Raw genomic sequence first — 15,808 nt, forward strand, 5'->3', positions numbered from 1 at the left:
GCAAAATAAGGTTGAAGAAGAAATTGAACAGGAAACTAAATAGGACAAAGGTGCAGCTGTCCTTGATAAAGGAAAAGCTAAGGAAAAAGACTCCATTGAAGGATTTGATATGTTCACCATTGAGGACATCATAGGAAACGTTGTGTTAGATATCCCCAATCTGACAAAGGGTATTGAACAATCGGTTCATACTTCACTAGTGGAGGAAGCTGATAAAACTAAACTTTCCAGTCAAGATGAAGTGTTAGTTGAAGACATCTCTTATGAGGATACACCTCACAAAACCTTATTATCACCAAATACTAATCTCTCTCAATAAGGAAAATAGGAAGAACAGAAGACAGAGGAAGAGAAGAGAACAAAGGAAGGAAATGAGGAAGAGAAGAAAACAGAGGAAGGAAAAGAGGAAGAAAAGAAAGCAGAAGAAGTAAAAGAGGAAGAAAAGAAGATAGAGGAAGAGAAGAGAACAGAGGAAGGAAATGAGGAAGACAAGAAAGAAGAGGAAGGAAAAGAGGAAGAGAAGAAAATGATGGATAATGCAGTAGTGATGGATACCCTCCGAAAAAGAGGAAGTTAGACTTAGACAATGAAAGTGAAAAGAAATAGGTAAGAATCATCACAACAACTAGCTCAGAAGTTGAGACTTTAGAAATGGAAGAAGGAACAGAGGAAGAAGAAGAAGGTGACTTGGTCATTGATATAAAGAAAATGACCCCTAAATAGTTGATGAAAGCCTTTGAAAAACTGAGAATCCAAGCTGAAAAGGTAAAACTGAGAGAAGAAAAAGAAGGCAAGAATCCTCACTTCTACCAGAATAATTCTCTCTGATCTCATCCCGAAAATTGCAGTTGATGATACTACACCCATTTTTTATCAGTTGGATACTTTGGTTAAAGCAATCAGTTCAGAGGAAACCAATCTGGAGAGGGTTATAGTAAGGCAATATGAAACAAAGCGAGGAGATAACCTAATGGAGCAAATAACAATTGGAAAAGTTTCTCTTTCAACTAGAACAAAAGAAGTTAAGAGAATACTGCAACAAGTTGGTCAACTACTGATGAAATCTTCAGACTTTCCTGTTTTAATCAAAGACTTAGACAATAAAAGAAATCAGATTCAAAAAGAGATTCAGGATCTCGTAAGCTTGTTTAATCCTCTTAGCAGCTCAACATTAACCTTTATTGGAAAAGTCAAAATGCTCAATCATAAAATCAGAAAGTTGAAAGATGAAGAAGACAAAAGAAGTCTTAGTTTGTTAGAGCTCCAATTCTTTTTAGCACCAATTATTGATTTCATGCAACTAAACATTAATGAGGCAGACCGCCTAATTCATGCACCTGACTATAAGATAGTTGATGATATGGAGGTCTTCATTACAGTATTACATGGCCACTTCACTACCATGAAACAAATTCAATCTTCATGGGAATCTTCTCTAAAAGTGGCTCAAAAAAACTTTCAAGAGATTTTTGCTTTATTTTGACAAATCTTCTTGGATAGTCTTTGCCATTGATGGAAAAAGGGGGAATTTTTGGAATCTTGTCACGAATAGGGGCCCATAGAACCAGCACAACAATTTGTAGAATTTTCCACCAATGCCACAGGGGGAGTTTGTTGGCATTCTGATGCAATTGTGTATGACCAGTAAATGATATGGTTGTCATTGTTGGCAACATCATCTCCTTAGTCTTCATAGTCCATAAGCAGTGAGTAAACCAGACAATAAGTAAACCAACAAGTAGTAGACCAACAAGAAGTAAGGAGATCGGGTAGTGGTGAGTAAATCGGCAAGGAAGATGTCCATCAGATAAGCAAAGAGAAAACTGGTATACAGGAAGAAATCAGCTAGACAGGTTTTGATCGATACACCGGAAGAGTCGGTAATCGACAAACTAGTAACATTCAGTTACTACCAACTAAATCTGGAGTCTTCTCTCAGTCAACTGATAGAGTTATCATGTTCAACTATATTGACAGAGATTCTTGCATGATTTTAGAAGTGCAATTTTAAGGCTTGACAATAGAATTTTGAAAGGTATGTTTTGGAGGGAAAATTTGGTGATAGACTAAAGGGTCTATAAATACACATATCTCATTCTTGAGATGGTTGTTCAAAAGGTGAATGAAGTCAATGTGACAGTGGACACAGTGAGAGTTTTAGAGTCTGTAGAGCCTAGTGAAAGAGGACCAATAGAGTGGGGGTTTCACCGAGCAGTGACTCTGGTGACAGAGGACCGACAGTGTAGAATTCAAGAACCAGCAAACTGCCAGAAGGAAGAGTTGTGGAGAACAAGCACAAGCGATATAGACCTAGAGTGATACTTAATTATTATCTAATCAAGTTAATGTGTATCTTTTTATATCTGATCATCCATCTATTTCTTTCTAATAACTGCAACTTAAATCCCTTAACTAGGTGGACTTTAATAGGTCCCATTGTATAAATCCCTTAACCGGGTAACATCTTTATTGATGTTCTAAGTCCTTTAACCAGGCTACCTTTAACATGGTAAAGGAACTAACAGTTCTTGATCAAAATCCCTTAATTGAATGGCACCTAACCAGTGTCTTTGTAATCTCCTAACAGGGATGGCTCTTCACCGGGCGTACTCCAGAAGAGTACAAATTTTGTGAGTTCCTACTCACACCATGGTTTTCTCCCTATTGGGTTTCCATGAGATAAATCTATGTGTCTTTGTGTATCTTTTCATGTATGCTTAATCTTTTGCAGTAAATGTTTACATTGGTGAATGGTTAATTAGTTCATGCTTAAAGTAAAAGTATCATTTAGTAAAAACCGATAATGTATTGATTCACCCCTCCCCTCTTAGTATTGGTTGGTTCTAAGAAAAGCACGATGTCCTTCTCCTCCACACTTATAGTAAGTTCCTGTAAAAGTTCTCTTGTCTTGTCTTCCAAAATTCTCATTTTGGTAGCCATCCGATTCTCTCCTCTGGTAGAAATTTCTATCATCTTTCTGGTATGAATTACCTTCTGTGTTTACTTCCTTGTCCTTGTTCTTATTTGTACAGGTTCCTCTACCTCCAGTATATCCTTTTCCTCCTTGAAATCTTCCTCCGGTAAACCTTCCACCTCTGCCTCTCTTTCTCTTCTCATGTCTTTTGTTTAGCTTCTCTTCTGCTTTTAGGGCATACTGGTAATCCTCTTCAACACTCTCTAATTTTGTCAAACTAAGTTCATCTTGTATAGACATCCACAATCCATTCAAATATCTTGCAACTTGTTCAACTTTATCATCAACATGTATGGATTTGATATTCAACTTGTAAAATGCTTCGGTGTATTCTTTGACACTAGATTCCTTCTGTCTCAAATTATGCAACTTCTGGAATAGGTTCGCTTTATAATCAACTGGCATAAACTTTGATTTCAACTTAGCAATCATTTGATCCCATGTCTTAATCTTCTCTTTACCTCTTCTCTATCTATCAACTTTCAAATGCTCCCACCAAAGAGATCCATGACATTTCAACCGGGTACAGACATATTTCACCTTCCTTTCTTCTGCAGTATTTTCAAAATCAAAATACTTCTCCATCTCCAAAATCCAATCCATCAGTTCATCTGAATCCAACTTCTCATAATATTCTGGTGGGGTAAAATGAGGTTTAGTATTCGCCCTACTCAAAACCCTAAAAAACCTTTCCTCATCTAGATAAACCATCAATGGGTTTACTTGTTTTGTTGGGGCTTCTTCTCCTTCGTCTTCACTTACATCTTCGATATGTCGGCCTCTTCTCTAGGTTGTCTCTAGGGCTTCCAACCGGGCTGCTATCCCTCGCAACCTTTCCATCACAACAGGGTCTACATTCCCACATGCTCCACCATTCCTATTTCCTCTTCACGCCATCATTTATGTCGGTCCTCTGCAACTGCAAGTCGGATCCTCAATCTGCCACCCTACAAAAAAATTCTTAGGACACACAACCTCTGGAATGAAACTTCGTTTTGATACCACTTGAAGCAGTCACCGGTTAGGAGGGACCTCAAAGAGATCAATCCGGACTGGTTAGAAAGAGTAAACACAACGAAAACACAAAGATATGATGGAGACAATGTAGAACAGATTGATTTATTTCATGAAAATTGATTACAACCAACCAGTAACAACCAGGTTACAAAAATTGGGTCACAGGCCTGCTAAAACATGTTCAAAGAACAGAATAGGTCACAACCAGGACCTTAAATCTTAAGATCTATCTTCTACACTTAGTCTAGCTACTTGATTATGAGATTTATTACATTCTAATGTGCAATTACAATTATATATATGATCCAAAGGATCCGGTCGGCCCAAAAAGGGATCAAAACCTGAAGAACAAGACCTAACATGTAAAATCAACAAGGTCGGCCTCCACCAAGAGATTCCTCCAAAAAATCCAAAGGATGAAGTGTAGATCACGGGAAAAGGTTGGCCACATGCCAAGGACATCAAAATCAATGCCCAAGGCTCTGCAAGCTTTGGAAGGAATTCCAGTAGATCACCAAAATAGGTCTAGGCAACCAGTAACAAAAAATTGTCAACCGGTAACAGGAAACTATCATGAAAACCAATAGCGATAACTTGCCAGAAAATGATCCAAATGCGATGCGGTCTAGAAATAAGAAAGATGATCAAGTGTTCAAGTAGAATCCAACTCCACAGGATCCAGTGAGCCAAAACCAGTAGACACAGAAAGAAAAGGTGAAATTGCAAACAGATAGCAAAACAAAAAGAATTTTTTTTTGGTTGATGCAAGATTGCTATGAACTGGGGATGCTCCTGCATCAAATTGTAAATATGTTTGAATTGTATATTGAAAACACTGCAAGTGGAGAATGATGTAATGAAAATATATGGATATGATTAGAGTAGACTTTAGTGGACTGGTGTTGGAACTGACCACCAAACATAACTATGTATGCTTCTCATTGATGATATATTAGAATGTTATCATAGGAACATTTCCATTGGTTTAATAAATTTAGAAGAGTTTCCTATAGTTTTGGAGAATGATTTAGTCATATCCCATGGTGGTCATAAGATATTGATCAAGACTTAGTAGGATTAAGCACTTTAGAGACAATTTGAGCTTAACCGAAACCACTTGGTGAATTTTCTTGAAGTCCAATTATGGATTTTAGTTGGGTTGCTTGATATTTTGTGTTTGTATGTTCTAGTTGTGGGTGTCATGGGTTGAGTTGTGGCAAGATGAGTCCACCTAGACTCCACCTTGTCTCATGGGAGCCATTTGGTGACTTGGTGTCACTCAACTTGGCCCATTTTCACACCTTTTCATCAAGGTTTCGAGTGTCTAGGTCTTCATGGAGTCTGATCAGGATGCTCTCCGGTTTGGGCGAACGTGCGTCTTAGGGACATCAATGCGAGTTCACCAGTCTAATGGATGACATCATGCTCTACGGATGCCAATGCATCCTAAGGACACCTGTGTGGGTCAAGGAAACGTTTGCGCTATGATAGTGTCCTCAAAACATGCTAATGTCCTCTTTGAACACTTGCACAATTCCCAAAATCCATCCAATGTTGTTTAGTCCAGAGAGGATGTGTTGCAAAAACAACGATGTCAGGGAATCCCTAGATGTTGTTTAAGTAGGTTTTGAGTTAGTTTGGTTGGTATCAGGGGTGTCCATTTGTAGTTGGGGTTTCATTGGAGCCCATCCATGACACCCAGGACTTAGCAGTTTGTCACGTTTGACGAATCAAGCTTAGCAACTTTGGGGATGGTCATGTGTGATCTTAAACACCTCTTAGACCTTTCCTATGGTTTGGGAGACCTTTCCCCTTTTTTTTTGAACTTTCGAGGGTTTAGCCTTCCATTGTTTGTAATTAGTTTAAGACAATGTGTCCTAATCTTGAGGTATGAGCTTTGTTCATGTCTATGTTATGTATGCTCACACAAATTTCCAAATATTCCTTGTATGATTTGCTCATATCCTCTAGGGTTCCTTGGTGATGTGTTACATCATACTGCTACACATCATTACATGCCCCATACTTTGTCTTTACAAGCTTTTCAAACATGTCAGTGTATTTTTGTTTAGATCTTGGTTTATTTTGATTACCCCATGTATGTTTCTTTAGTTAAGACTTGATCAAAAAAGTAATTATCCTCATCCATTGCAACCTTAAATTCACTTCTAGGTCTAAAGAAATGTTGAGAGCCACTCCTTCTAGCCCTTATACCTCATTCCTAGGTTCCTCACACACTAAATAGCCATTTGGGTGTGACACAATTTTAATACGTAAACATTCATGACACTTTTCCAAGAGATGCAAATTTCTAAAATATTAAGGAAACATCTCACTCGACAAAATAAGTCATTCATATGAGGTCTAAATGCAAATCAACTAATTTTCTTCAAAGAGGGTAACAATTTTCTTGAGCTTCAATTAATGAAGTCATGTGAAACCTTCAAACCCAAAAACTTTTAAGTTATTTAAATTTTGAAAAATTCAAAGTTCAAGTGTACCCTTTTGGTTCTAAAATTCACAACAATTCTATAAAATAATTTTTTGAGATTTTTTAGAATCTAAAATTCTAACAAAATTTACCATAACTTACTCTCTCTATGTGTATTTCAAAAATTTAATACATGAACATTTAAACCGCAAAATAAACTCTAAATCATTCCTATAGAATAGTGCTATATGAATCTAGTTAATGTGGACATGGCTCAAGGAAGAAAGCTTTTCGTAAATCTATATTTAAATAAGGAAAATATCTTCTTTCACAAGTACAAAACATTGAAACAAATATCTCTTTTAATGCACATACACTAGCAACACTTTGCTATCATTCTTAATCCCAATGCTAATGCCATAATGAGTCCCACAATCAATTTTTTTTCCGTAAATTTTTTTTTTGCATTTTTTGCATTTTTTTAAGAAGAGGGACAAGGGTTTTGTGACCAATTTTTTGTAATTTCTTTTTGGCAAATTTTTAAGAAGAGGGACAAAGGTTTTGTAACCAAGTGACCAATTGAGAAGCATCAACATCTAAAAGGAAAGCCCTCACAATCAAACTGAGTCGAAGGCCTATCCCCAACCACCATAGAAAATGTTAATATGCACAAACATGTGAGAAAAAATAGTAGACTTATCTTAAAGGATTCACTATGATTTGATTTAAAATTGGTTATTAACATCAAATAGTGGATTTTTTTAATAATATATTTCTATGGGTGCAAACATAATTTTCCATTCAATCTTAATAATTATGAAAGTAGTCCGTCACAAGTAAAGCCTGCATCACAAATCCATATCTGCGGGTCTATTATTCAAGTCCAGTTGTATTGCAGATTAGAAAAGCGTACTGGAAAAGAATCTTGATAAAGGAATTTTGATTAAATTGGGGGCACAGATAGAGACCTCAGTATAAATCTATATTGTCATTTTGTAGGGTCATAAGAGTTTAAAATTAAAAGTACAGAGCTTTATTGAAGAACTTAAAACTTTTGTTAATTTTACATGAACAATACCTCCCCTAATGCATATACATCCACCCCTAAATTTGGGTTCTGATTTTTCAATAAACTTCTGCATCTGAAAGGTGTTCACAGAGTTGCAATATGAATCAGAAGATTGCATAACTGTTCAGGCTGTGAGAAAAATGGAGAGTGGTCACTACCATGCATTTTGAATACTCTCTCTGGAGGATTTTGGTCTACAGAGTATTGCTGATGCTCTGGCAGGAATAATTTGTCTTTCATCAGCATAATGTAAAATTTTCTCACTCGACCATAGTTTTCACTGGACAGGTTTAGGACCTCCATAGATATTGGATATGGTGTAGGTGTTAAAAGAGATGCTGCAAGGTTTATGTCCTGTTTCCAACACAAAATAGAAAACAAATCAAAATCAAATCTTTAGGGTTTTCAGGTTGCATCCAATGAAGAGTGCCATGGAATTGGATACATACTTCTTCAGGGCTTTCAGTATAGAAAAAGGACTTGATGTGGTTCAGAACAAGTGAAGCAGATGTGGGCATCTCTGAATCTCCTTTCCCATAGTTTAGTGCTACCAATCCACTTGCCACTAGCCTTGGAAAAACCTGCACACCAAATTGAGGAAGCAATTTAATCTGTAAAATGGGTCTGGCACTCTTTCATTTTCGTATTCTATCCCCTGTTTTAGCTTTCTTGGAGGGGTAATCTTGTGTTGCTCTTTCTTTTTTTTTTTAATATGTATACATTATTATAATTTAATAGAAATTGACACACGTATTCATCAAAAAAAATAGTCTGCAACAAACCGTTGGAAATGAAGAGCTTAAGAAGCTTTGATTGTTGCGAGGTGTGAATGCAGCAACATAGATTGCTTTGGAGATCTTATCAGGGTACATTTCCATGGCATAGGCAAGTGGGCATCCAGCCAAACTATGGCCAACAAGAGTCACCTGCCATAATAAAAACTCAAATGAGTTAAGTGTTCCCCCAACACTGGGACCAGTGTAAACAGAGTTGGCATGGAGCTATTTTAATGGCAATCAAATGAAAAGCAACAAAGCAAAAGAAAGCCTAACCCTTCTGTGTCTCAAGTCCCAAGATGACTAAGACAATAAATGAACTGTAACAGTTATAAAGAGGTTCAGCAGGACTAAAACTTATTGATTTCATATGTTCTTTTGATCTTGTGAACGTTATTAAAAACATTCATTCATTGATGGCATACCTATTATATTTGAAAAAAGAAGTCATTATCATTATACAACCAACAAAATTGGAATTCAAATATATACCTTCTCATCATTTCCAAGACTCTGGAGGTATTTTAGCAATGGGTCTGTATAGTGTGCAACTGAATTGATTTCATCAGAGAGAGCATCCCTATTTATCCCATTAGAAGTGAGATCCAGGGCTACCACTCTGTGCCCTTTCTGCTTGAGTAGAGTAACAACTTTATACCAACACCATGCTCCATGCCCGAGTCCATGAATCAACACAAAATGCTCTTGCTTTTGCTTTCCCTCTCCCTTCTGACAAGTTTCACACACAATGATATCACTGTTAAGGGACTCCAAAACTGAATTTTTTTGGAAACAAAATGTAGAATCTTCAAGTTTTGATTGGGATACCTCTGCAAGAAGAGCAAGGAGATATGTGATACCAAAGGCAGCAGCATAAAAAGCAGCCCTACTACACTTAATCATCATTGTTTACCAGTTTTGCAGGAGAAACTTCAATTACCAGGTCCTTAGATAGATCTAGCAGAACTGGATTGGACTAGATTCTCAAGACAGTCTTTGGGAGGATAGAGTGCCTTGATTATAGCTCGATAAGAAAATAAGGGCCAAGAGGGAGCAGGTTTCAACGGCAGTGAATCAAAAGTAGCCCCCAAAAGTAATGGGAAGAGCAATATCCCACCATGGGAATTAAAAGTCAATGTGGATATTTAATAAATAGACTGCTATTGGGCATTGTTGGCCTCATAGTCTGGAATAGTTTATAAGTATTGAATTTAGTGTCAATACAGAAGAAATACCTGTGATCATCTGTGGCCCCACCTTACCCGACAACCATGTGGATGCAGCCAAAACCTTCTCCATTTGACCGTGGATTTGTGGAGGTATTCAATTGAAAAGAGATTATACCCTAAATTTTATAGATATCTGTCATATTCGTACGTTGTTATGTCTTTATACTAAGAAAATTTGATTTATTTAGTTTTTAAATTGATTAAGTAAACACTTTTTTCAGGATAGTATGGGGGTTGAAGATTTTATAACACACATAGTTTTGTTATTCAACATAGGAGGTTAAGTCTATGTTGATATCTTTTTAATTGAAAATCAAGCATTGAACCTGGTTTCCACTTCAGCAAAGACATCTCGGGTGCAATTCTAGCCCCATCTCTTTATATCATACTTCAGGGTTTGGAACCTTGGTGGATGGTGTAATCAAGGAACATACCATCGCCCTCACCAGTTTTACTCAATCAATCAAACTAGAACCCTTTGATAATTGCTTAAAAATTATTAAAAAATGTGTTTCAAAATGTATTTGTTAAAATCCACCTTTATGTTTTTTTTATATCAGGTTAAAGCTCCAAATTACTAACATAACAGCCAAAGATGTTATAGTTGACAAAAATGAAAGATTAGAACAAAAACAAGTACTTACAGAGGAGTGTGTTATTGTTGATAGGGTATAGTAGGAGAGCACTAGCTGAAAAGGAGTTATACAGTGAAGGTGAAGGTTAAAGTTGGTTCATTCTAGACTCAATTTTTTGACTAGTAAATTGAGTCTTAAACAATACAAAAGAGGTCCAAGATATCTAAGGAGTGAGTGACCTCATCAACAAAGTGTGAGTTTAGGGCCTTAATATTGCTAGAAAGAGAGGTGGCATGTATGAGGCTATCAAATTGCACACCTTGGAAGAGGTAACAAAGTGTGTTTGCCACAAAACAAAGCGGAAAGGAACACTAGAGTAGCCAATGAATGGATTGTTAGATATTAAACTAAGGGCAAACAGAGTCATTGATTGTCACTAATGCATTGGTATTAGTGAATAGCATTTGGATACATGTGCAAGAATCATAGGGTCAAAACAAAACCACTATTGCATGTTAAGAATGAAGCACTCGCTACTTCAACTTGGGCCTTATCAAAGTCTAACTTGATAATAAGAGTATGTTGTATAGTATTGTTAGTGCCCATTCACTTGTTTTCCAAGCCAAAACTAAATTATCCAATATAAATATGCCAACCAAGAATATCATTTACTTAGGTTGCACAATCTCTTGGATAATATACTTGATTTGATGATCCAAAACTTTGGCTATGATTTTGTATTATCTAAAAGGGTAATAGATTGTCATCCATTAACAATGTACTCTTGTTTATTTTTAGGAATAAGCTTGATCAGTCCCTAGTTTATTGTAGCTCATAAAGAACTAGTTTCAATACCTTCTAAATAGATGGAGTAAGCTTTCTGAACATGAGGCCAAAGATCTCAATAGAATTCAACTACGAAGCTGTCCACGTAAAACTTTTTAGTTTCCATATGATACATAACTTCATCAATCTCTTCTAAATCTTCTATAGTAAGAAGAGACTATTCCTAAATGGTCAACAAAGATAAATATTTATCATTTTTAATATAAATAAAATGTATAATTGTTATTGATTATTCATCATTAAATCGAAAAATATTAAAATTAAAAAATCAAAAAATAATTTAAAAATTGCCTACATCTGCAATTTTAATGATAGAAATCCACTCTTTTGTATGTTTTATGTTCCAAAAATTGAAAGAAAAATTTAAACCCCCTGTCCCATCTATAATTCACTGCAGGTACGCCCAAACTTGAGCACCTTTGCCATAGTAAGAAGCCAGTTTACACAGTACATGTTCTTACACAGCATATGTTCTGTCTGTGCAAGCGACTGCTGAACACAAACTTCGTGGAACCCACTCTCTTATGTTAACAGATCCATACAGCATCCTTCCTTTCAATAATTCTGAGTTAAATTGTGTATGTTATCTTTTCAATTTACAGATATTTTTAGATTTGATTGTGTACAAATTTTTAGTAAATGTTTTGGATCACATTCTATAATCTATCATCGATAATTTTACAGATATTTCTAAATTAGATTGTGTAAAAAAAATTTCATAAATATTTTGAATCATTCTATAATTTATCATGTAAATTACAAAAAAAATTAAAAAATTATTTTGAATTATAAAACTTGGGTATGATTAATTTTACAGATATCATCAGATATTCATTAATCCATCCTTGTGTCTTTCTCTCCACAAAATTTTAATCAGCTGTTCTAATGTCACTACTGTCTCTTTCACCAGAAATCTATCAATAAAGCTCCATTATTCTGTAATTAGATGTTCATATTATAATAAAAATCCTATCTTTCTTTTATAAATCCTGATTGTTAGATAATGGAGGAGTACATATAGAAGTACTGAAGTCTGGTATGAGTTCATTTTAGCCGTACCTTCTAGAACTTTTGACAGAGATTCAGAGTATTGAAAGCTGTGTCTTCATCCGTGGGACCTTCGTCACAGATTTTAACTGACCATCGACATGACTCCACCTAGAGATTTGAAAAATGGTGTTCACATTAACATTTTCTATTGCGCTTAGTTTGTTTTTTAAAAGTTATTGCTTTTTAGGCACCTACTATATTTTCAACTCTGATCTGTCAATCCATTTTTCCTTAAATTAGATTAGATTGTAATGCAGATATATATTTATTGAATAGATTTGTGGTTCAGTTTTCTTCAATGAAAAATTGATTTTTTTCTTTTTTATATTAACACATCAAATCATATTAGATTTAGTATTTAAGATATTCTATTGAAGATCAATTTTAAGTCAAAATTACTATTCGTTGATCATAATCAGATCTTAGAATTAGAATATCATATTAAAGCTTATTAGAGTTTGCATCAACACTACATCAGTAAAGACATTGATTTATCATCTAGACGCTTTACATGCTTGGTATGTCTTCTAACTTTGTACATTGACAAAGGGGGTTAATTAGTTATCAAGAAAACTTTGAATATTTCCTCTACACACTAATAGTTTTCCAAGTTGCTTTTAGCACAATCAAGTTTTTAGACACATTCACACTTGTAGGTGCATACGTATGTCGAATTGGAGGACTATACCATGCCAAAATAAAAGTGTCATTAGACACATATCCATAGGCATGACCTTGATAAGGTGAGTTGAGTAGAATCTTTGTGTATGCTATAATAGTTAAGACAATGTTGTTTCAGTAATAAAAGATATAATCATTGAGTGCATTCTACATGAGATCATTCATTATCAACTACCTTAAATGAATAAAAACAAGGCTAAATTATTATAATTCTTTCATAACATTGCAATTACTTATATCTCAATTCATCTATTTAAGTTTAATTAATGTGTATTGTTTTATCATTTTATTAGACCTAGATGATTGCTTTATATGGTTTATTTCCCCACAATAATAAATAATGAGTTATAGATTTCCTTCTATAAATTTGAAAAGTGGTGTTTACAATAAATTGAATAGGTTTTCTTTATTAACTTAGATGTGATCCTTTGTAGGATGGTTTTTTCTTTTAATTAAAACCATAAATTTAGAAACTTTTATCACTAAACCTATTGGATAGTTTTAGATTTGCCATAACAAAAGTTGTATGCCTTGCAATCTTCCATTATGTTTTGGAATTGTTTAGGTTAGGTTATCCTTAATCAATGGTAAGCGTACAAGGGACATAATTTTTACTAAGAGTTGGTACATAACCCAGTCCATATCTAGTTCCATTTGCACTTATTTTTAGAAACTACTTCAATCCTTCAAGATCACCCATTTCCTACCCCAAGTTTGATCGCAATTTGTGGGAATGATCTAGCCCACTTGTGTAATTGTAGAACCCTTAAATTTTTAAGTAAAAATCCAAATTTTAGTCTTGTTTGTTTTCCCTCCACTTAGTACTCATGTATTAACTTGAATAACAATGCATTTTACTTGCATCTTTGAAGTTGTAATAAAGAAATAGCTTGAATTCATATAAAACATCTATCTAGTCTATGAAATGGTCACCTCTTATGCATATCAAAGAGATTAAAAAGAAAATTAGTTAGTGACATAGGCACTTGAATTTGTATTAAGGAACTAGCTTGAATTCATAAATAACATCTTACTATTCTATGAAATGATCACCTCTTACAAACATCAAAAGGGCTAAAAAGATCTATTTAGTGACCTAGGAACTTCAGCAAAAATTTAGGCATATTGCATGATTGCTTCTTGTCTTCAACCTGTAGACTTTTGTCCACCATGCCCCTTTCGGGGAGTTAGTTTTAATTTTACCCCACCTGAAGTTCTATCATTTGCTTCCTCGCGTCTTCCACGTGGCAACATGGCTCACATTGTTCGAGTTTCCTTTTTCCCATTGCCAAGTAGTTGAGAGATGCTGACGCATGGCAAGTCGTCTTGTCACTCTCTGTTGATGGGCTCGTGTCTCTAAAAGGTGTTCGCATTCATGTTGCACGGTAGATCCTCTCGAGACATATTATGCAGTTTTGTTTTGCTCCCAGGACGCTCCCTTCTTCTTCCACATTGCATTTGAAGCAATCGTCGGGCGACCTTGGTATGTCTTTCGAAGTAGTGGGGCGTTTGTTGCCAACAACACACGGTTGATTAGTGGTTACGGGCTCTCCCATTTTGATCCTTCATTAGGAGATTTGGTGGCAATTGTGCTAGAGCCCGAAGCTATCTTAATCTAGCTTCTCATCAGGTTGTTTCACAGTTGCTAATGGTGCTACTAGTGATGCATATGGTTTTGCTCTCTATTTTCTCCGTCAAGTCATTGTTTCTCATCTATATAAGTGTTTAGTTTTGCTCTTGTAGGGGGTTCAAAATTTTGAGAAGAAAAATATATACAATTGCTAGGAGAATTATGCCTTTGATTTTTAATTGTGCTTCTAAGACTGTGATAATCAAATTGCACCTTCAACCTTTATGATCACTATGTTTCAGTGTGCAAGGATATCTTTCTGTGCATTTTTTAATTCTGTGCAACTTCAGTAATATATCGTAAGACTCTATAGATTAAACTATGTCTTTTTAACTTGTTATCTAATGGATGAATGGAATTTGTTGCTTTATGTTAAATGAACTGTTGTTTATTTTTCAAGCTTGATTTTCCAGGGCATGTAGATTATTGAATGGGCCTTAGAGTTGCATGTATGTAAAGTTTGCTTTGTGCTTGTAGTATTGTAAAATTCTCTCAGCACATCGCTATAGAATAATTTTGCTCTAAGCTTTCCTTCTTTCCCTTTTCTTTCCCCATGTATGAAGAGTTGGCTTCTAAAATCCTGAAGGTCACTTAGTGAACATGCGTAGGTCCCCCATCATTGAATTCCCCATAAGGTTGTTTTCATATATGCAATTTTATCGATCAACGGTTTTTTTTCTGCCATGCTCGGTGGGACCTTTTGCTTTTGTCTAAAGAGAGTGTATGAGCCATAGGCCGATGACTAGGAGCCAATCTGTAGCAAATCCGAGTTTATTTCTACCACCCCTAGTTGCGGTCCAAGAAGCATTAGGATTTGGAATGCAAGTCCACATCCCAATGGTAGTCCAACCTCCAAGGAATTTTGTCACTTGGAATAGTGGGAGTTGTCTTATCCCATGCGTCCCTCCTGCTCAATGGGATGCTATCCCAGCATCCGCGTTAAAAGCCCTACCAAAGTTCACTGGAGATGATTCCAAGACCCTTGAGGAGCATTTACAAGATGTGGCTGATGTGTGCACTGTACACAATGTCACATAGCAGAACGTAGCATTAAGATTGCTTGCAACTTCTTGCAAAGGAAAAGTCCAAGATTGGTATAGATCCCTTATGCCCAATTCAATAGGGACCTAGGACCAGCTGGGAAAACACTTCTTTGAATGATTTACTAAGAAGGGTGATAGGTCATCTCTGATGCAGCATCTAATTACTATAAGAAGGCCCCCCCAAGAAGTAGTGACAGATTTTAATACCAGATTCCAGAAGACATGGTAGAGAATATCTATGTCTTCTCGTCCTCTTGTGGACATGGCTTTTGTATTCTACCTAAAGGCTTTCAATTCTGACATATCTTTCATGATCTAGTCTTTGGGAGGTAACACTCTTCCACACGCATATGAGCTAGATGTTTGGGCGGAGAACAACTTAATTGATGCAGGGAAGCTCCCACCAAGATTACCAATCCCTGTCTTTCCTGATCTATCAAGCCAAGTTCCCAAATCGTTGCCTCCGAGTACATCTACGCCTTAATAT

General features: G+C 35.8%; 1 protein-coding gene across 2 annotated transcripts; it reads right to left on the minus strand.

The window, feature by feature from the left end:
* Nucleotides 1-7,432: 7,432 nt before the first annotated feature.
* LOC131040209 (methyl jasmonate esterase 1) lies at nucleotides 7,433-9,425 on the minus strand. Of its 2 annotated transcripts, XM_057973075.2 has the most exons (5): nucleotides 9,096-9,423; nucleotides 8,760-8,996; nucleotides 8,274-8,417; nucleotides 7,941-8,072; nucleotides 7,433-7,845 (listed from the first exon to the last, which is right to left on the minus strand). In XM_057973075.2, the coding sequence occupies exons 1-5, from the start codon at nucleotides 9,171-9,173 to the stop codon at nucleotides 7,576-7,578; spliced, it is 861 nt and encodes a 286-aa protein (XP_057829058.2). In that variant the 5' UTR covers nucleotides 9,174-9,423; the 3' UTR covers nucleotides 7,433-7,575. The 2 variants fall into 2 exon arrangements, with proteins under 2 accessions (XP_057829058.2, XP_057829057.2); XM_057973074.2 differs by having other exon boundaries at nucleotides 8,760-9,425.
* Between the last annotated feature and the right edge of the window lie 6,383 nt (nucleotides 9,426-15,808).

Source organism: Cryptomeria japonica, chromosome 7, assembly GCF_030272615.1.
Source record: "Cryptomeria japonica chromosome 7, Sugi_1.0, whole genome shotgun sequence".
Classification (NCBI taxonomy): Eukaryota; Viridiplantae; Streptophyta; class Pinopsida; order Cupressales; family Cupressaceae; genus Cryptomeria; species Cryptomeria japonica.

Coding starts and splice junctions, on each gene's coding strand:
- LOC131040209 (XM_057973074.2), bottom strand. CDS start 9,173: ATGATGATTAAGTGTAGTAGGGCTGCTTTTTATGCTGCTGCCTTTGGT. Junction 8,073..8,273: donor TAAGCTCTTCATTTCCAACG/GTTTGTTGCAGA, acceptor TTTGGTGTGCAG/GTTTTTCCAAGGCTAGTGGC. Junction 7,846..7,940: donor ATACTGAAAGCCCTGAAGAA/GTATGTATCCAA, acceptor TGTTGGAAACAG/GACATAAACCTTGCAGCATC.